Below are 21,875 nucleotides of genomic sequence, written 5' to 3'. Positions count from 1 at the left end.
AGTCTGAAGACTTTCCTTTTTTTTAATTCAGTAAGTGGTGTAAACAAGAAATTAGTAGAACCTCAAGTTACAAGATTGTAACAATAAATAAATAAGTTTGTTTTTAAATACACCAAAAGAAGTCAAATAAATAAATAAGAAGTACAATGCTACTAATGCTGACAATGTGGATGCAAAAAGCAGAGACAACAATTGGTGAATCCAGGATTGATGGATGGCAACATAACAGAAGGCTGCAGTGCTAAGTGTACCTAAATACAAGCAAAATAAGCTGATTTATTGTTCAATGTTTGCTAACTACTACTGTGGCAACATTCCTATTATGAAGAGAAGAACTAAACATTTGTTCAAATAAAATAAGCAAGAGAGTAATGTATATCCATCCACCCGTAGGTGCCTCCTTACGTATTCGTAAATCTGTCAAACTAGCCTGGCTGGCTGTTTCCTCAGCAGTTGACCTTTCCTCAACCTCTGCAGCTACATTTAGTCAATGAACAGTATTCATTAAAGCTATTGTGAATTTAAGGCTATGGTGCGAGTGAATTTAGTAAAAACATCCTCACTGATTACTCTTATAAGCCTTGACCTACTAAATGTTTTTTTATGCTTCTAACAGCAGTGAGAATAAGCTAAATCTAGAAATTAAAGTTACTGGAAACAGGTCATTTTTCTTTTTTTTCTAATTTCAGATATAGGACTATGTTTTATAAAAAAAATTATCACTTCTTAAATACTGGAATTTATCCTTATTTCTTCTATTGATATTGATCTAATTATTGATTCAAATTTGATAAGAAGACATTTTCAAATACCCTTTATTTTATCAAAGCCCCGGGATAAAAATTGCTATGTGATTGATTAAATCCAAGATGTTGTCATTAAATACACAAAGTACACAAATTTATAATTATTTTTTTTTCATTTTAAGCAAAACTAAAGAAATGTTTATGGGTATGAATTTCCAACCTAGCAGACCTTATGATCTATCAAGTAACCAATCAAAGCTCATCCATGTGAATGATTTGATCGAAGCATTCTGAACCGTTTTTTTTTGGGGTGACATTTCTGTCAAATTTTGGATCCAAACTTGAAAAAAAAGCAATGAAATTGTGAGTTTGGTTGTAGCATGATCTAGAAAATGACATGTACATACCAACAGGATGGAAGTAACACCTGACACTCCTCCTCCATTCAAAGTCAGTTGCCTCTCGTAACTTCCTACTGCACATGTTGTCTAACACATCTCTTAGGTAAAGGGATTGCTGTTAATGGATGTTTGAGAAAATTAAGTTCAATAGTCTTATACAGGATATTTCATAGCCATACCCCAATCCTTACAGGAAGTTGATATCGGAGAGCAACCAAAATGGCTTACCACATATGCCCCTCTATATTAAACCATACACCAAATTAAAAATCAATCCATCCATTTGGAGTCGAAATAGCAATTTAGTTGGGATGGACATGGTAATGCCAATATAGCACCCACTCATTAGAGTGGGGTATAATTCATCATTTTGATCTTCTTTAAATTGCTGCAATTGGCAATATTCATTAATAAGCCTTGAAAGTTATATGTTATGAGAATTCAAGAGAAGACAAATCCAGAAATGCAAAAATTACTACATATGCATTCCTAATTTGTTGTTTCGTTGTTTAGTATGTTCAGTTCATGCAATCTTTTTTTTATTTTCAATATCATGAAGACCAATATCTAAGTCTTACATTAGTATTATATCATAACATTTCACAATAACTTGCTATTATGTGAATGACAATCAATATTTAAACTATATGTAGTCAAAATTAGTCAAACAAACTTACAGCAATCATACACTCAAGTCTGGACTTATGAACAGGTAACATTGGTTCCTCTATCGTCCTCCAAGCACCTCTTGACAGAACTGAGGTTAGTTTAGAGGTATGTATTGAGTACCTCTTCAATGCCCCGTACAATGCCTTTCTGTCATACTTGATTTCTAAGATACCATTTTCACACTCTTTGGTCCAGAAATACAACATACCCATCTTACACACTTGAGCTGGATACTGTAAATTAGTAATCACATTGATCATCATTATTTCGTTCTTTTTCTTAGAATACAAAAGAAATTTATTTCATTAGGTAAGTAAACTTTTCAATGCCTTTTTAACAAATAAGAAACAATATTGTATGATTTATATGATCTACTACAGTTGTGACAATTATTTCTGACAAATGTAAATGTAAATGTTATATTGAGAGAAGTGAAAATCTACACTGCAACATATAAGAAGTAATGTATTATTCATGATATCTTTCTTTGTGGGAGTTATGTGCTGTCTTCTTTTTCATTTCTTAAGTAAATGTAATTAAATGTAATTAATTTTTATTCTGTAGTCTACATTGTGTATGTGCATTGTCTCATGTTTTGACCGTGTCTTTAGATTCTGATATCTCTGAATTGTCCTGTTTTGATGTTTCAGTATTTTTTGCCGATATTTGAGCAAAATATCCTGTATTTTTCATTAGTACTCACTCATTGTGATGACTGAGATTTACCTTTGAAGGCCATTCATCCATGACAACACCTGTATTACAGTCTTGTATGATCTGGATGTTCATTTCTCTTATTGTCTTCGCTGCTGATTCACTCAGAGACTGTAACCAAACTTCTACTCCATCTGATAATATCACCTAAAATATGGAGAACACAAACTTAATGAGTTAACCTTTTTACAGGACAAGTAGCCCGTATATAATTAGTAGTGCCAAAACACATGATAAGCCAATCCCATTTTTGAGTGTTCAAAGTCCATTAAATAAATAAGAAACAACAAATAGGGAGAAAAATGAAAAAAAAATTGAAAAGAGCTATTGTTTATGAAGACTCACATTCCACTATAAAGTTATTGAAGTTGCTAATTATGTTAATGAGTTATTGTAAAATATTTACACAGATGGATGGACAGACACTGATATGCCAAAATAAGTCCCTTAAAAGACAGGAACACAAAACGGAAAATTTACAGGTATATCAAGGTACAAAGTAGAGTACTTTAATGAAACTAAAACCAAATGCTGGAAATAATTTCCTATCTAATGAATTACAGTATAAATGCCTGATATTTCAAAAATGGTTTAAAAATAGCAGAAACTTGAAACCAATATGATTACGTTGTATTACCAAACGAAAGAAGTTAATTACATAGCACAGTTTGTAAACAACAGTTTATAGTCAGAAGAAGTTTATTACATTATGCTTATAAATACAAATTGTTTACCTGTTATGATTATGTTACAAACCTTATCTTTAAGGGCAATAGTTTCCCCATCAGAGCTAGAGATTGCTGTAGCTTCATACAATATAACATCCTCAACAATTCCTTCTGAAGGCAGGTATGAAGGACCATGCTGTAATACACTAGGGTTCATGCTCTGCAAAACATCACCAGTCAAATGTTCAAAATTTTCCACTTATTTCTAAAATTATCAGTTATGTTAAATGACACTACAAAAATTCTGCATGTCTTATTTAATTAAGTACAAAAAGATTACTATCTATAAGGATGACAGTTTGCAAAATTTGTATAAAATACTGTTTTACCCTGTGTAAATGAACAATCAAAGCAAAGGGTTAAGTCATAAATGAATACATGTATAAGTTTTTCTACTCTTTGTTAAATTGTACAAGTCTTTATGATGAATGTCAATTATGAAATCACACTTTCACCATGTTAGAAACTTACGGTTTTTCTACTATTTTTTTTATCTATTATTAATTTATGTACGACTCATTTATTAAGCATTACAACAAGTTTTGTTACGTTCAACTGCAATATCTTAACTGCTTAAGGAGGTAGACATAAGATAAGAGACATAACTCTTACAAATCATTGGAACATTTGTATTCACCATTTTACATCAATCTCATGTAAACATCAAAGTAACTATGACTGATTTCATTCTGTTTCAAATGGAAGCTTGACAGGCTTTAGTGAAATTGAATATGATACAAACAAATCACTGATTTCAAGAGTTATGTCCCTTACCCTAGGTCTACCTACTTAAGCTTTGCAAGTTATAGAGTACATTGGGTAGTCATAGAACTCTTGCATTAAACATTTTCAAGTAGAAAAGCCCATAACTCCTGAATGGTAAAGCAATAAACACCAAAATCGAACTTGTTCAGTATTTCATGGTCAATAGCGCTGTGTGGAAAATTAGTGAGATTTGGTGGGGGTCATCAATAAATTGATGAACAAAAGGTCAGACAGACAACGAAATATAGGCATGAGAACTAAATATACACCCAAAACTTGTCATGCAGGGATATCAAAATAATTAATTCTTGAATAATTTGAATTAACTTCATAAAAAATTGAGATTTCCCCTCCTTGCTTATAGCTCCAAAAAGCTTAACTACAACATAACATACACACAAAACTGATAACATGTCCCCATCTGATTTTCTTATGATCTAACTAACCAAAAACAAATAGAGAAGAACTTAAAAATCACCAAGAACAAATAGCAGTAAGTACATGCAATAGTCAAAATTACATGTACATGAATATGTTTAAATCAATTTTCAACCAACAAAAAAAGCATGGAAAAACAACTAATCAAAAACCAACAGAAACATTGAATTGTGTGAGTAATACCATTATATTTTTAACACAACTTTTTGTGCTCTTAGTCCTTGTGGTTGATTCACTTCCAACTTTGACCTTTGACACTGCCCGATCTTTCTTTTTGCTTGACTTATAAATTGAAAGATTTATAACACTTATCAATAAGTTGCAAACATATTAAAAGCAAAAGCTTAACTGAACAATTTCTGATTTTGTAGCCCTTTCTTCTAAGATTTGTTCTGAGGAAAATAATTTGCTATTTAATCAACTTGGGAACTAAGGACCACTACAAGCAAACTCTTTCATGCATACCCCCATTCACTAAAATTTCTCTAGCTAAAACATGCACTGAATCTTTCCTATACCCTATGAAGCCCATTAAAACTATTCTTAATAATGCCTTCTCCTCTTAAATTATTTACTGTTTCAATATTTTCAAAGAACTGCAAGGTAAAACAGAAAAAATATAGTTTAATGTTAATGGAAATGTAAGAATGAAAATACTGCTACACTGTGATGCTGAAAAAACATGATTAATTAAACATCTACAGCAAAAATAATGTGATAAAAGCAATAATAAAACAAACTAGAAAAAAATCAAAATGTATTCGTTTCATTTCTTTATCAAAATCTTCAAAGACAAAGATATCATTAAGTAGAAAACATCACTTCACATTTGAAAGGTATGTCTATGCACTTTTCCTAAAAACTTTTAGAATTGAAAATGGAAAAATGCATAGTCTGTATAAATTTAGTTGATAGGGAAAAAACATTTAAAGCTCTCAGTTTATATGGGTTACTTGCAGGGAAATAACACACCAAATTCAATATTAGAGAATTTTTCATTTTAATAACATTATAAAAGTTACATAAAATAGTTGTTTATAAGATTTAGGTTTTTTCTCTTTTTTAGTGACTTGATGCAGCAAATTTCAAAACAAACTAAAGTGCACTGCTTCCAAACACAAAATGTATATACCCTATATCCCTGAAATCAAAATAAAAAACAAAAATTGTAAATGCTTTGATTTTGTACCTATGTGGATATTTTAAGTGTCAGAAAAAGCAAAAATAGTATCCCTGTAAAATATGTAACTTAATGCACTGAATGGAATATAAACAAGGAACAAAAGAATTAAAAAGAAACCAGACTAAACTCCATTTACAAATAGATTTGTCATTCTCATTTTACAATGTTTCTGCCAATTTTTTTGATATCTTGCAACCAATGATTTAAACAAAATATGTGTGTTAAAACAGGCTTCATTATAAAGAAAATATAGATTTTTTTTTGTGTAATTTACTCCTTTTTCTAAATTGTAAAGTTCTCATTTGCATGGATATCACTTTTTTAAGATTTGTCTAAAATTTTGGTAAATTGATGGAACTTTAAAACTTTTGACTTATCTCAGCATCTTAGTTACATTTCATTGGGCATTGGAATATATATGCTTTGACCAAACAACAACCAGAAAAGTTGGTATCCCACAAAAAAATAAGTCTTTCAAAGTAAGTACTCTAGTAACTACACACAAATATTACCATTTGAAGGGTGAAAGCTGACAGTGTGTCAGTGCTTCAATTGATATTTTTCAAAGTGATAAATATATATACCATTTTGATTGAAGTAACAACAATCATATATCATGACCACATATCAATAAGTGAACCAAATGAACGAGAATACAACAAACATATACCTTCTTGGTCTCCGCACTGGTCACATGACCAGAATCATCACCATGCTTATTCTAATCATAAAGTTCATACCGTAAAGTTATTATCTATTACAACATCAAATTTTTAGTTTAGACCATCTAAAGTTAATAAGAAACAAAAAACTTTAAAAATTCTTCACCTGGTACTAAATCAATTCTTAAATATTATCAATTTCATTTTATTGCACCCAAGTTTTTGAAATGTAAAAAAAGATTTAAGGCAGATCAAACTTACTTTAATAGTACTTTTTCAGATTTTTTTTCCATAAAACTGGGGAAAAATCAATTACTTTCAATTGTCATTACAAGGGAGATAAGTTCTGAGGTTTTTTTTTTTTTTTTCAAATATAGCAGGTTCTTCTTTCAATAAAAACTGGTAAGGAAATATTAAAATTTAGAATAGAAAAAGATAAGCTTAAAAAATATCAGCCAATTTGACCTTGCAATGATATTAACTTCTAAAATGAAACAAACCCTAAGAACTGATTATAATCCCTAACAATCTAGAAGATTATACATCACACCCAATAAGTTACTGCTAACACATGTAACTACACATTAATTTATTTCTAAACTTACATAATGTTCTGTCAGCCTCTTGTCAATCTTTGGTGGTGTGGTGCTGCGGAGACTAGGAGACAGCATAGATTTACCACGAGAACCAGTCCCTGTTCTGTGTCCATCAGATGATTTACCAAAGCCAATCTCATCAGTGGGAAATTCATCTTCAGGAGGGTTGGATTCCTCCAACCTGACATCAGTTATTGCACTGTACAATGATCTGAAATAGGAGAAATATGTATGTACTGTTAAAGTCCAAGTAATGAGGGATACAAAATATTGCTTTCATAGTCAGGTCACATCATTAATTTTCAATAATTGGTTGTTCCCAGTTGCTGAAAAGATAATCACAAAAATCTACAAATTTAGGCAAAAATATTAAAAAAAAAAGAAACTCAACTTAATTAGACTTAGACAATGTAAAAAAATGACTCAACATAAAGCAGCTTACCTTAGTGTGTTACAGTTTACTTATATAAATTAAATGTACTTCATTTTCAATGATTTTGATTGATGTAATATCTGACAAATCTCAGGTAAGGTCTTACAATCTTTAAATCATTAAGTATACTTTGAACAGACAAAGTAGGAAGAGAACCAATGGAAAGTATAAGATCTGGGTCCAATTCATAAAAAAATCTCAAAATGAAATTTTCTTCAAATATTTGAAATTTGTTCTCAAATCTTCCATTTCAAGTGATTTCATTGGTTGATATCTGAGTTGAGGAAAATCTCGATTTATTTTATTTATTTTTTTTTTTGTGTGAAACCGACCCCTGACACTCTATAAAACCTAAGATAGTTATTACCATTGAATGATTTTAATGTACATACCTAAGATGTGGTCTTACAGACTCCATATCAGCAGGTCTACTAAGTATAGATAGAAGTATAGGATCAGACACAAAGTAGAACCTAGGGAATGCTCTCCTCTTGTTGTCTAAATATACCATCAGTGACTTGAAACATATCTCCAGTTCATCATAAATTATCTTGTAGTGTAAGACCTTTGACCCTTCACCTCCACCATGGCAACACTGAAAAACAATATTTGTTAGATAGTCATGGAGATATAGATAATAAAAATTCATTAATGCAAGAATAAACGGAAATAAATAAGAAATTGGTGGGAGGATTCATAAGGAGATAAAAAACATGTCTTACATAAACATACTTTTTTCAATTACACTAAAAATACAAAACATGGTTAAAAAAAATAATTATCTACCTGTAGTACATTTCTAGTATCAAATGCTTTCTTCATGAGTTTCATCCAAGTCTTGTCAACTCTAGCAAATCTCTTGGCTTCTTGTGGTAGTTCCTACAAAAATAAATACTTCTTAAAGCACAGTTCTAAGAAAAAAATAATTCTTTAGAAATTTCCATGACCCTCAAAATTTGCACATTTAACAGATATGAACTAAAACTGCCTTAATTTTGCATTGTCTGGCATATATCATGTATATTCAGAATTAAATTTTAACTTTTTTTTAAAACAATCAGCTTATGATTCTTAACTCGAATTGTTTTACTGTAAGAAAAAAGTGCCACATCATCCTTATGAAAAACAGATTTTTTATAAAAATATGTAGCACTGCTTAAAAATTCAATGCCTTGCCAGATCTCTAAACATACTAAAGGCAGGGACATAAAACATGCATCAAGTTAAAACTTACTCTAGCAGCTTGAGCATTGGAGAAGACTGCCTCTAAATATTGCCACAAGTCCTGAACCTCTAACCACAGTTCTAAAACCTCAGCAACCTCCTTTAACTTGACAGCTAGAGAGGCGGTCTCTGTCCTCAGAGGAGCAATATATTTAGAGGTTAACATGTTAGCCAAGAGGGCTTGTGAGTCCTCAAGTTGTTCCAACAACCTTTCAGTAAAGGCCTTGTCAAGGTACATTGGACCTCGTTTCTTGTAATGTTCAAAAGCCAGAACCTGTTCGGTCCATTCTTCCTCAGTGACCTTCATTTTGATCTCTAATTCTAGTTCTCTGGCTGCTCCATGGCAGATCTCCTCTATTTCTGATTTATGCCTGTATAAAGAAATAAAGGGTAATAACAAAATTACAGAAGTGATAAAATCTAGGCAGCAGTTAAAAAGGAATAGCCTAAAAGTTAAGTCTATATAACAAATGGCAATATCAGGGCAGAAACCAGAAAGTTGGAAAAGCAACACAATGGTCCTGACTTGGTACTGGCATTTAGCTAAATAATTAGAGCAACAAACTACCCAAAAAAACTAATGCAGATATAAACCAGACAAAACAAGTCATATAGCCCTATAGGTATTCACATTATCTCATTACATTTATTTTTTCATTATGATTTTTTTCAGTATGATGTGGACTTCATTTCAGGTTTTGATAAATATCTATACGTAAGCATGGTTTTTTAAAAAAAAACCTCAGCGATACAGTCTATTTCATCCTTAACCACTTCTAGATCATACACTTTTCTTTGGTATAGACAAGCTGGTTAAAATAGCATAGAACCTGGGACTTCAAATCACATGATTTATTAAAAAATGTTTCAGGTTTAATTAAAAAGGTAATTACATATAATCTTGATAAATTTTACTCACTTGATTAGTCCTATATCTATCAAATGATGTAATTTGAACACATTGGCTTCTAATGGGAACTGACTGTGTGTGACAAACATCACTCTTGACCAGTGACGATTTCTTATTTCCTGAAAATATCAGAGTAAACAAATTCTTGAATGATTTCAAAACTACAAATCGTCAATCAGGATTATTTTTCAAAACTTATTAAATAAATAGTCAGAATGATTTATGAAATGCATAAAATATTCTTCAGAAAATATACTGAGTAATTATCAGACAAACTGTTCACCAGTTAATTTCTACAGCATACATAACACCACAAAATGAAGAATAACAGTCATTTTTTAAAGACTGGGAGTAAACAAACTGTTTGTGAAAACCGCAAGAGAAAAAAAGCAGTACATAAATTTCCTGTTTACAGGAGACTGCTTTGGTTTACTATTGTCAAACCAAAAACAAGTCCTAAGTTTATACACTAAGAAACAAAACATTAAAGTTTTCAGTATTATGGAGACACAAATTTTTTTCAATATCTAGATAAAAATTAAAGCATGCTTAAAATCAGCTACAGTAGTACCACTAATTACAGCACAATAAATGATGATGTTCAGGGGATAGAGTTTGTCTTTTCTTGATTGAATAACAATCACCTGATGAACTGCCTAAGCGGTAAGCTAGAGAATTTAGAAGATGTAAACTCTCTATCATTCCATAGGTATTTTAATCTGTGTATGATAGAAAGCTTAAATATCATTTACAATTGTCCAGTTGTACATCAAGTAGTTGTCTTTAAATCAACGGAAGACCAACTCTATCCTCTGAACATCATTATTGTATGCGCTATAAAAATTGTAACAAATCATGCTTCTTATGTTTTCTACTCTGAGGAATTTGATGACTTATTTTAAAAATTCACTGCAAACATTAGAATGAGACACTAAACAGCTACAAAGAAACAGGGCACAACATTTTATAATACACAACTCTACACCAGGAACCCAACTGTTACTAAACAGACAAGTATGAAAAGAACTTGAGAAGATATTGATATTTTGTAGCAAAACCAGACCAGAATGTAGAAAAATGCATATAAGTATCATCAAATTAGTGCAGATCATTTAAATACCAATTTTCCTAATCTTTACACCCCAAACTAACTTAAATATTTATTTTCAGTGTTGATTATACCAAAGAAAGGTCGAACATTCTCTAACATTTAAATGTGATAAGGTAATTCTAAATTGGTTCCTTTCCTATAATTTTGAACGACGAAGGTCCCATATAAAACAAAACTTTATTAGTTATATATTTTCAAATTGTCGACCAGTAAACAATAATCTACAACATCCAAATAAATGTTTAATCACATGTTTCTATTTGTTTTTGTTTTTGTAAACATATGTTTCTGACCTTTAGAGATGAGTCAAGTAAACCCTAAAGTTATTACAAACCAGTCAAACACACCAACATACTTACTGCTATATCATATTTCTCATCCCGCTGTGCAAGGTAGACATTGTTGTGATAATCAAGTATAATTTAACCAAATATACAACTATCTAAACTATCAAACAAAGATGGAGTTTTGTTAAAAAAAAAAAGATTTCATAACAGAACTTTTAATGAAAGATGTTGAGTGCATACCCTGACACAACATCAATGTGTACTAAAGAACCTAACCATGTGTTGACAACAGGTCTTATCACAAAATGAGTTTACATTTTTTTACTGCCATAAACACCTCATAAGTATTTAGAGAGCAGTGAGGAATACGGGTTGTTCTGAAGAAAGTTTTATAACAATATGACATCTCCATTGTACTAAATATGAGCTGTTTACCATTTATTAAATGAGTTTTTATCACTTACTTATAAAGTTTTATGATTTGGTTAAATAAAATAAACACAAATTATTGAATATAACTCAATTTGTTTAGACCTAAGAATTTTGATATACCAAAAAACTATATCCCTAGATAATACATCTTAATATTTTCATAACACATTGTAACTCAATGTGAACAGTAGAATAAGAATGAAGGTATTGATGTGCTAACTGACACATAAAGTGTGATGTGAAATTCTATAACAGTGTTATCTGCCTCATACCTTAGAATTGAGGGCCTTAAGGAGTGGGAAGACCTCCAGATAGTTCTGTAATGAATTCTTTAGGTCATTGTAGGCATCCTTATCCTTCAGTTTACTGGGCAGAGCCAGACATTCATCCCAATAACCTTCAACCTGTAAATATAGAAATTAAATCTCAGCAATACCCTTTCATGTAACATTTATTAACATTTTGGTCAATATATCTGAGCATTATACATTTGAAGAAATCAAATGCATCTATCGTTTAAATGCATCTAGAACTACAAATGACATTAGACAATTTAATCATTATGTGAGAAAGAGACAAATGCAAAAGAAGTGGTTAACAGAGGTCAAGACACATAGTACAACCCAAGATACCAATAGCCAGAAGCTGCATATCAAATTTTAATTCATTCCCATGCACAGCTCCAAAGAAAAACTGAGCCTAATTGAGGGCATACAAATGTATGAACCTTTTTCAAGGTCTCATGAATTTAAAATAATCCCTAGTCTTTCATTGTGCATGAGATACATAAAAAAACACTATACCTCAATATGAGCAGCCTCTAGGTCAACATCAGCCCAGAGAGTGTCCCTGAACCTTGTATCAAATCTGATGAATTTCTGGAACAATCCATATAACTGGTTCAACAAATGTAACTCCTCTCCTGTCTTGTCAAGCTCTGTGAAAGGTTTGCACACAATTCCAAAAAGTTTAGATACAGAGTCCAGTGTCTTCCTTTTAAGATCAAAGAGAACATAACTCTGTTGGAAAAATTCAAGACGAGAGACTGCTTCTGCTGGGGGTATTCCTGGTACCATTGGACCTTGTCCATCAAAATCATTTCTGAACCTAAGGACTTCTACATTGAAAGACTGAAAAAAAAATCAAATGCTATATAAAAATGCCAAAGTATTTTGTACTTCAATCTGCTAAAGTAAACTGAATGTTTACAATTATGTGAGACATTCCCCTTTAACAAATTTATTGAACATAATAAATCACATCATGCAATTTCAAGGTTAAATAGTAGTGAATAAACAATAATACTTTCACAGAATGTGCACTTGTTTGATTATCATTGTATAGAGTGATTTCTATCGAAATTTGCATATTGGTCAAATATTTGTGACACAATCCTGTTATTATCATATTATGATTTCAATTTAAAATCAACTAAAGCTATCTTGGCAATATAGTATGAATTTGTTTATTAAGTATGTACAGTACTATGACTTGTTTTTGAGTCTATTCAATACCTTGACTTGTTTATCCAGCTCCTGTTCAAATGTTCCTCTCTTCTCTATGAGTAATTTGTGTCTGACATCCTCTGCTAGTTCCATAAGCTCCTGCCACTTGTCACGGAGCTGGTCAACCTCTTCTACCTCATTACGTGGAAGTCTCAGCTCAAACTCCCTACAACAGAAGTTAAAAAACTTATATTACTTTAACACTTGTTAAAGTACTTCTATACAGATGATGAGAGAAGATATCAATATAATGGATAATATTAATATGAAGATATTTTGGCATTTTTCACACTGATGGTGTTTATCTTTTGTGTATATTGACAATTCAAAAGAATCTAATGAATATAAGTATTTTGAAAAATTGAAAATCCATCAAAAACTTATGAAAAAGATATCACTACTCATTCTAGATCAGTGTAGCTTATATCAACTTACCTGAGTTTAGCATATAAGGTCTCTATAGGCAGGTAAATGCCATCTATTTTATTTTCCATATCTCTGAGTTCTTCTAAGAGATGTAAGGCACTGTTAAGTTGATCTAGTGTTATAACATCCAACTCTAGTCTGTTACGGACATTTGATCTGTACAACACAGCACCATCCAACTTTTTCTACAAGTGACAAATGTTATAATTAATAAAACATACTGGTGTTGACTATTGACTTACTGAGTACAAATATAATCTGCACATTAACATTTTTATGTAGCTTTTATTTTAATTTGCAAAAATATACTGCATTTAAACAAAAGATGACTAAAACATAAGATGCATGTTAATTCATTCCCAATTATTATTATTCTCAACTTCATAGAATCTGAATCTTTCAGATTTGGTGACATGTTAGCCTGGAAAGATCTGAAGTACATAAATTACATGAATATCATTTTTAGCAAATTTTACTGTGGAAAAACAAATAATACTGAACATCTAAAGTTATGATCTTGCTTTCATTAATATGCAGAGGCCATCAAAATTAATCATTGATTTTTAAGCAATTTCTACAGAATCAGAACTTATAAAAGATGTCCATTATTCTGCCATCTATTTAATGAAATTTATAATGTCTTTCAATCAACAGTATCATGCATGAAATGGTGTAGTGTATTACTAATTTGGTGTGCAAGCTTTGAACCAGCGTTTTTTTGTCCTGACGATATTGATTTATTCCAGATTAAAATAGTATAAGATAAGTAGTTGTTGTTTTTTGTATTACAACAAACCTTGGCTTCTTCATGTAAAACAGAAGCAAAATGACTCTTCCACTGCATGGCAAACCCATGTAGGGCATCTTTGATGGGGTCAGTCTTCAAGCAAATAGGTCCAACCGGTAATATTTCTGGGATAGCAAGAACCTTCTTCTCAATGTACAAGTACCTCTCTACCTCACGTTTGATTGAAAACATTGCTGGGTCAGACTGCATGAACTCTTTAAAGTTCCCATGTAAATCATCCTTCCATAAGAAATCATAGTAACTAAAGTGGAAGATGTGTTTGTTGATCACTGGCTCAACATCTGAAATGATAAAGGAAAATAATTGGTTGTATTTTGTAAATACTTATTAAAAATTCAACAACATATGGTTTTAGAAATAATAGACTATTTGCAAGTGTAAAGGATATGAGAGAATTTCGCAAGAATAAACATAGAACCTTTGAAAAGAATTGAAAATATTTCAATAATCCAAGTCATTTATTATAAAAGATACAACTGGAAACTGTTATGGGGTACAAACTGAGTATATCTTATTACCAGCTGTGTTGTAAAAATAATATTATTTAGAATTTTAATGTAACCAACCTGCTACAATATGTGTGAGTTGGGTCAGCATTTGGTTGACCTCAAAATCAGATGATATTCTGTCATGAAAGTCATAAACTGCATCTCTCTCAGCCCAAGTTACATCTAAAAATAAAAAACAAAAATCAATGACAGCTATTTATTCTTACACCAGACATTCAGTCTTCAAGTGAAAGATGTCTTGTCATAAAATGAATTCTTTTTTAACAGGCTCTTAACTTGAATGTGCTAATGGAATCAATGCCTGTTTCAATAGCTTATCAACCAAAAATATTCTCACACTATATTTGACAATCTTAAAATGTTCATACCTCGAGAGGAATGTACAACAGCTGAAGCAACCTGGTTAATGGCAGTCTGAGCAGTATCTAGTGTGGGCTGTACAGCTATCACTGGGATGTTAAAACCAACTTCTATTTCAAACCTTAAATTAAGACAACATTACTTTTAGTAAAATGTAATAAAATATGATACAAATTTGTACCAAGAAGCTTTCTAAAACAGACATATATTTCTATAAAAAGTTTCATATCAACATATAAGTTGGTGATGGTGCAGAATTGGAATGTTCCAAGTTCAATACATATTGAACAGAAAAATAATCTCTGTAAAATTGAGAACCTTTTTCTAACAATTTCTAACAAAATCATCAACATTTTTAACAATGTGAGTTTTCTTTCAGTGGCCATGGTCATTTTTATCATAGTAAAAGACACAAAACTGAGATAACTATCAACAGAATGACCAGGTTAGCTTGTAAGGAATATTTTCATTATCATTATGCCATGTGTATGATTGTAATGTAGCAAGGACTTTAAGTTTAAGCACATTGATAATTTCTAAGATACATACTGTAAATAAGTGAGATCATTGGTCTTCTCTGAGGTCCATGTCATATTTGACAAAGCAGACATGCTAGTAAGAGGTCTATCTGTCTTAGCAGACGACACTCTGCTGGCAGCAGACACAGCACGACTACTACGTCGTGGACTAGGATGGGGTGAGTAGGTTGGGTTAGACATTGCACTGGCAGCTCTCAATTCCTCTTCAGGACAACTTGTAGAATCAACAAGTGCCATCAAAGATCTTTTTGTGGCAGTAAGAACAGCCTCATATACTTGCTCCTTGTAGAAAGCTGTGAAATATAAAAAGAAAATATTTAAGTTTGAATATTATATATAAAAGAAAACTGTGTCTGCCCTTATTTGAAGAAGGAAGAATCTTTAAGTATTTTGTATTTTTAACTGTCACACTGAATTACAGTGTAAGTTTTATGCTGACTATATAAAGATTAAGTGTGACCTTTTTTCTTTAAACACTATATGAAATGATTCTTAACTTTTATCAGGTTTACCTCCGTTTCTGTCCTGAAAAAGATATATTCATGAACCTATTGTAAAAATAAAACAAATTTACTTACAGATGAGATTGCAGATATATTTCTCCTCTTCAATTGCCTTTTGTCTTTCCTTCATGGCTTCTGTATCATCTGCCAGCAAGGCTAACTTCTTCCCTTTAGGAACATGTTGCTCTACCTTAAATTGATAAAATATACAGTGAAACCTCTACACATTGAACCTCACTCAACCTGGATGCTAAAGTAACCAAATGATTTCCATCATATCAATTTCTTGCATTTAAATCATGTAACCATAGCATCTACTTCCTGTCTAAGCCATAAAGCTTTAATCAATGCAGGTTATATTTCTCCAATCCCCACATTCAGCTTCTACAGAGATGATTTTACAGGGTCAACAAAGCAGAAATTGGCAAAATCAGATGTAAATATACAGTAAATAAAAAGGATCTAGATTTGAAGTAGTGAAATTCTGCTAAGAAGCAAAAAAAAAAAAAAAATACATCTATAAACTTCTAAATACCATCTCATCTATGACTTAATCAAGGAAACAGATATACATTTAAAAGCAACTACAGACTTCTGGAATCAAAACCTGCCAACTGAAGTTCAAAACATGTAAAAACAGGTCAAACAGGATTTAAAACGTTAAAACTAAAGTAATCTTCATTATGGAAGCAATCCCAAAAATACAATTCATCTTCAACATTTTACACTAGAAATGCAGGGCCTGGTTTCATAAAAATTTCAAATTAATGTTTTCTTCAAATTTTAAATTGTAAGCAAACTGATTGGTAAAGATTTTAGTAGAGGAGATATTTTTTTTACAAAACTGGCCCTGGTCTCAAACTTGAAACATTAAAAACAAGCTAAACAACGAAATTCTGTAAACCAAAAAACCCACATATACTTTTTCTAAGAGTAATCAAGGGAACCAAGGTTATAGCGGTAATCAAAAGAATGTAATCCAGGGACAAAGACCAGACATGGAAAACAGACATATACAACAAAGAACATGAAGTAACTAAAATCATACATACAAAGTAACACAAATAAATGAGCAACTCGGACTCCACTAAAAACTGGGAGCACGGACCAGATGCACCGGTAGGGTAAGCGTCCTCTGCTTTTCTAGAAACACCCGCCGAGTTGCTCATAAAAAGTCAAGTCTGGGGTAGACAAACAAGGAAAGGAAAACTATGACCCGTTGAATAAATCAGTTTTCATGGTGCTGATGGATACACCATAACGATCCCCGAGTTCATGATGACGACCATAAAATTTCTGTAGTGATGACTTCAATCTTGTAGCAACATAACCCTGTTCCGGAAGCCTATTTGTTAGAGTTCTAGTGCGATACAAAAAGTCTGCATAGTTTCGGCAAGCTCTGGCATAACGTATGAGTTGTGATATGAACACTCCATACGCAGGAGCCGAAGGATGTTGCCACAGATGAAAGGAAAGTTGACAATTCTGAATGAAAAGTCATCATATTTGTCATAAAGTTTGGTCAATAGTTTTCCTTTACCATCGATTTCTAAGTGTAGGTCAAGATATGAGGCCGACTTCAGTGTCTGTAGTATCCTTTATCTCAAGTTCTTTTGGGTAGATGCAATGTATCAAATCCCCGAAATTAGGATTGTTTAAAGATAATACATCATCTATATAGCGGAAACTGAGATTGAAGGATCTAGCCAAGGATCTAGCTAAGGAACAGGGACGTTTCATTTCAAAGTGTCTCGGCAAACTTCTTTGAAAACTAATAACATGAGCTGATTGGTTTGCAGTACATATCAAAAATTAATTTCATGCAAAAAGAAAATGATTCAATGAATTAGATATACTTTATCTTTGATGATGAGCTGAATTTGAAATAAAGAAAGAGCCTACTTTACATGTAAAAGAAAGTCGTCAATTATGTTTCCCCAGTATGGACAATATCTTAATTTTTATTTAAGTTAACACTTCAGTATTTTTTTTTAATTCCGTAACTCATAATACTAAATTTCTCACATACAAGAATAAAAGTACAGTATTCATACTTGGATCAGAATTATCCAACTAAAGTACAAGTGAATATAATACTTATAACTACTGTTGAGATTCTAAATTACTATATCTTCAAAAGTATAACATGCACTAATTTGCTTTCTACAACAAAATACTTGATTCAAGTTAACCAAAAACTGGAATTAATGTAAACAATATTGAAATGAGAATGTTGTTAATGTTAGCTAGTCAGATTGAAAAAGACAGCATAACCACCTTTGTTAATATATGCAATTCTTTAGATAGATTTTCTATGCACAATACTGGTCTTCGTCTTAAAAAAATCCCCTAGCATTTTTAAATCACAGTAGATAATTCTAAAAATGGTAGAAAATGAAAGAAATAGTTACTCAAGTCAATTTACATTGACAGTTACCTTGCAGTATGATACTTTCATACTCAAATGAATTTCTTTAGATCCATTTTACATTGTAAACAGAAAATCCATGATAAACTTTGCATATTCAGTTAAAAGATGCTTGTAGTTTAGTACATGATTATAAAGTCTAAATCTGAACTAAGAATTATTTATATTTTATTCTATAATTAGTTTCCCACCAGTTCTGATAATGATTTGGTTGCTATGACACTAGCTCTTTTCTGATGGTCGACTTTTGCTGGGGTGGTTTTCAATGGCTTAAAGCCACGAGATGGTGAATAAACATATTCCTGAAAGTGGTATTGTTAGAATGTTAAATCATTAATCATAAATATACAAAGCCTGAACATACCGAAGCATGTGTTCCTCTCGTCATATTAAGGGAGTACAATATGAAGGAAAATTAAAGTAAATGTAAAGAAATAGGCATAAATTCTGGATTTATAACTTACAAATAAACCATAAAATACCACAGCCATAATAACAATACCCATGACTGACCTTTACTCTCCTAAACTTCTTTAAAACTGCCCGCAGGAAAACTACTTCCTGTTAAAATTTTAAACTTTTCATGCATTTCAACAGTTCTATAACAATTTATTTGGTGGTTAATATTAACCTAAAACAAGGGATTGCTTCTCATAACTTTCAATAAACAAGTACATGGTGAAGTCTGTGAATAAATATTCAAAGGAGAGATTAAGCAACTATTGTAAAAAAAAGCTACAAATCAGTCATCCAAAGGACAATGAACAATAAGTTTTATTAAAGTTGCTGACATTATGCATAATAACTTCTGTTTGGACAGGGTTTCTATAAAAGCTATGAAAAACAATACAGTTTTTGAACTATTTAGTAAGTCAAATGCCTTAAGTTTTCAGAAAACTGGTCTTCAAAACTAGCAATTTAGAAATATGGTAGCCCTTGGGTTATAAAAAGGATTAAATTTCAGCACATGAAATAAGGATTACAGTACACAATCATAAAACTCTGCATTTTTTATTATTGCAGATATCATGAAGCATAAGAATGAAAACACACATCAAAGCACACACAAAAGCATTACTACACATAAAATGGAATACAAATTATTGCAATAGCACACAGGTGTAAAAGCAGTACTTTGTAAGGTAAATCAAACAATGGGGTTAACTATAAATTTTGCAATTATATTCTAATGAGTGCACTGGGATTGATCCAACATATTGCATACACACAACAAAATGACACAGTTTTTTCTAACTTATTATTCAGTGATGGTGTAGTAAAGGAAAAGGCATTCTATTCTAATCTATTTCATTTTTCTTTCACGTTTTAGTAACAAATCTGAATTTACAATTACTTCAAAAATAGAGTAGTACAATAAGAAACAGATACTTTAACAGTACAAGGAAGAATATCTCCAGTAGAGCAGTAATTTAAACCCTCCCTACTAGAAAAAGCATCCAAATAAAAACATTACCAATGTAAAATGAAAGTTTTATTCACATTTAAATTTCGACATTTGGTTAAAAAGAATAGTCTTCATGGAACAGTGACAACTTATCAACATCAATTCTTTTCATTTAAAGGAAAGGCAATCAAGTAAAAAATAACTATATTTATAGAAAAACTGTGACATATGTGTTATATTCTTTTGAAGTGGAGGTAGATAAACATACCTTTCTTGTTGCCAGCAGGTTGGCCACTGCAAGTAAACCATTCATAACTCTTTGTACAAGTTTCTGAAGCTCCTGAACTCTGTCACGTATTCTCTCCAGCATTACTTCTCTGAATTCATGTGGTGGCTATTGTTAAGAAAAAGTTTGATGAGATGATGTTTATTTCATCAATAACAAGCACAAGTATAAGTCTTCTGGTCATGGTATCCAAGCATTTTTATTTAAATGGAGCCATTAACTCCTGTGAATTATGATCTAGGAATACCCATAACAAAGAGAAGTGTTGTTCTAGTTCTTATTTTTATGAACCCCACAAAAAAACACCAAAACATTTAATTAGTTATTTGTGTAATTTATAAGAGATGGAGTATCAATGACATTCTATATATGTAGATGCTCTACAACTTGCACAGCACAAAATCATTCTGTCGGAAGTGACATATTCCAGAAATGATGTCTGCGTTTAGGAAGTGACTGTTTGAACTTTAAATGCAGAAGCACATTGAATGTTAGAGGAAGTCACCCATATTCCTGTTGGTAAAAATATCGGCCACAAAACAACATAGCAGTGCATTATCTACACAATAATTTTTGTACAAATAGCTTTGGCCTTCATAAGCAAAGCCTAAAATCATATCACATGCAAAGACTAGTATTACTCTTTTGGTCATTGTACCCAAACTTTTTGAGAATAATTAGCGAGATTATCTCCTAGGCAACTCTTGTCTAGGAGTACCCTTTACAGACAAGCGTTGTTCAATTTTCCCACAAACCCTACTAAAACATGGGTGAAAATGCAAATTTCTTTCAAAGAATGATCATGTGACATGATTTTGACTGACATCATTTTCTTACCCATGGTCTAGAAATAGCCTCCTCATAATCAAATAAGTAGAAGTTTCGAATGGCCTCCAGGGAACCTCCAACATCATTCTCCATCAAGTCTTTTACCCTTTTGCTCTTCTCCTTCAATTTATTTGTGGCTGAGTGGATCTGGTGTAAAAAGGCATCTGAAGAGAGAAAATATTCAAATATCTATAGAGCTGTAATAGTTATTAATCAATTGTGTTTGCTTTGCTGACTTCATCAAATCCACAGAGTCAATTCTATCATTTCTTCTTGTTGTTTTTTCGTTGCTTTTTTTTTTGGTTTTTAAGGAATTATGTTGTTTTATAATAATAAATGGAAACTTTTTTCCATGCCTTCTTTATACACTGCAAGAATGGCAAAATATATACATCAGAAAAATACTACTATAACAGTTCAATTTCCTAATGAATTTTAAATACAACATCCTATAGCAGTAAATCTTCATGTTAACATTTTTCACAAGAAAACCTTCAGTATGAAAAGTAAATATTTATCGCATACTTTATGTTTCATCATTAACTTCCTTACATTTTAAGATTTTATTTTACAACAGGAAGACTAATAGCAAACACATTCAATCTAAATTTACCAATATTCATGCTGTTCCATGCCAAAGTTGTCAACCCTGGCTGTAGCTGCTCCTCAACAAATTTTATGTGAGGGGTGAATAAGTTCTGAAGTGATTCAGGGATGGCCTTGCAAACTTCTTTGTATTCATGTAGGACTAGTTCTAAATGACTCTTGTAATTTTTAAATCTGGACTCTTGCTGCATAATGGCAGTAGCTGAGTCTGGGATCTGAATTCCAAGTCTTGTCAACCATTTGGCTTCATGGATCAGTTCAAGGACTCTGGAAAATAAGATAACTGCCATGTCAAATATGCAACCCTGATGTACAACTCCACCTATTGGAACTAATCATACGCCAATGATATCTAAAACGGTCAATAATTATC

At 31.6% G+C, this 21,875-nt stretch overlaps 1 protein-coding gene across 1 annotated transcript in view; it reads right to left on the bottom strand.

Annotated features, from left to right (window-relative positions):
- Positions 1-21,875, bottom strand: part of LOC148614290 (uncharacterized) — a 91,656-nt gene that overhangs the window by 57,625 nt on the left and 12,156 nt on the right. Inside the window, exons 16-40 of the mRNA XM_088588342.1 lie at positions 21,510-21,769; positions 20,906-21,060; positions 20,051-20,176; positions 16,025-16,139; positions 15,457-15,739; positions 14,916-15,028; positions 14,605-14,709; positions 14,027-14,319; positions 13,240-13,415; positions 12,814-12,970; positions 12,103-12,429; positions 11,572-11,703; positions 10,940-10,963; positions 9,479-9,588; positions 8,570-8,930; positions 8,122-8,214; positions 7,728-7,930; positions 6,912-7,113; positions 6,315-6,365; positions 4,645-4,743; positions 3,287-3,418; positions 2,543-2,677; positions 1,825-2,049; positions 1,154-1,262; positions 406-477 (exon numbers count right to left, since the gene is read on the bottom strand). Of these exons, the coding sequence (XP_088444468.1) occupies positions 406-477; positions 1,154-1,262; positions 1,825-2,049; positions 2,543-2,677; positions 3,287-3,418; positions 4,645-4,743; positions 6,315-6,365; positions 6,912-7,113; positions 7,728-7,930; positions 8,122-8,214; positions 8,570-8,930; positions 9,479-9,588; positions 10,940-10,963; positions 11,572-11,703; positions 12,103-12,429; positions 12,814-12,970; positions 13,240-13,415; positions 14,027-14,319; positions 14,605-14,709; positions 14,916-15,028; positions 15,457-15,739; positions 16,025-16,139; positions 20,051-20,176; positions 20,906-21,060; positions 21,510-21,769 (4,058 nt within the window). The remainder of the gene's footprint in view (positions 1-405; positions 478-1,153; positions 1,263-1,824; positions 2,050-2,542; positions 2,678-3,286; positions 3,419-4,644; positions 4,744-6,314; positions 6,366-6,911; positions 7,114-7,727; positions 7,931-8,121; positions 8,215-8,569; positions 8,931-9,478; positions 9,589-10,939; positions 10,964-11,571; positions 11,704-12,102; positions 12,430-12,813; positions 12,971-13,239; positions 13,416-14,026; positions 14,320-14,604; positions 14,710-14,915; positions 15,029-15,456; positions 15,740-16,024; positions 16,140-20,050; positions 20,177-20,905; positions 21,061-21,509; positions 21,770-21,875) is intronic.

Source organism: Perna viridis, chromosome 6, assembly GCF_037379345.1.
Source record: "Perna viridis isolate PV_CMFRI_1.1 ecotype Kerala chromosome 6, ASM3737934v1, whole genome shotgun sequence".
Classification (NCBI taxonomy): domain Eukaryota; kingdom Metazoa; phylum Mollusca; class Bivalvia; order Mytilida; family Mytilidae; genus Perna; species Perna viridis.
Note: the sequence above shows the minus strand (reverse complement) of the source record. Positions and strands in the feature narration are given on the sequence as shown.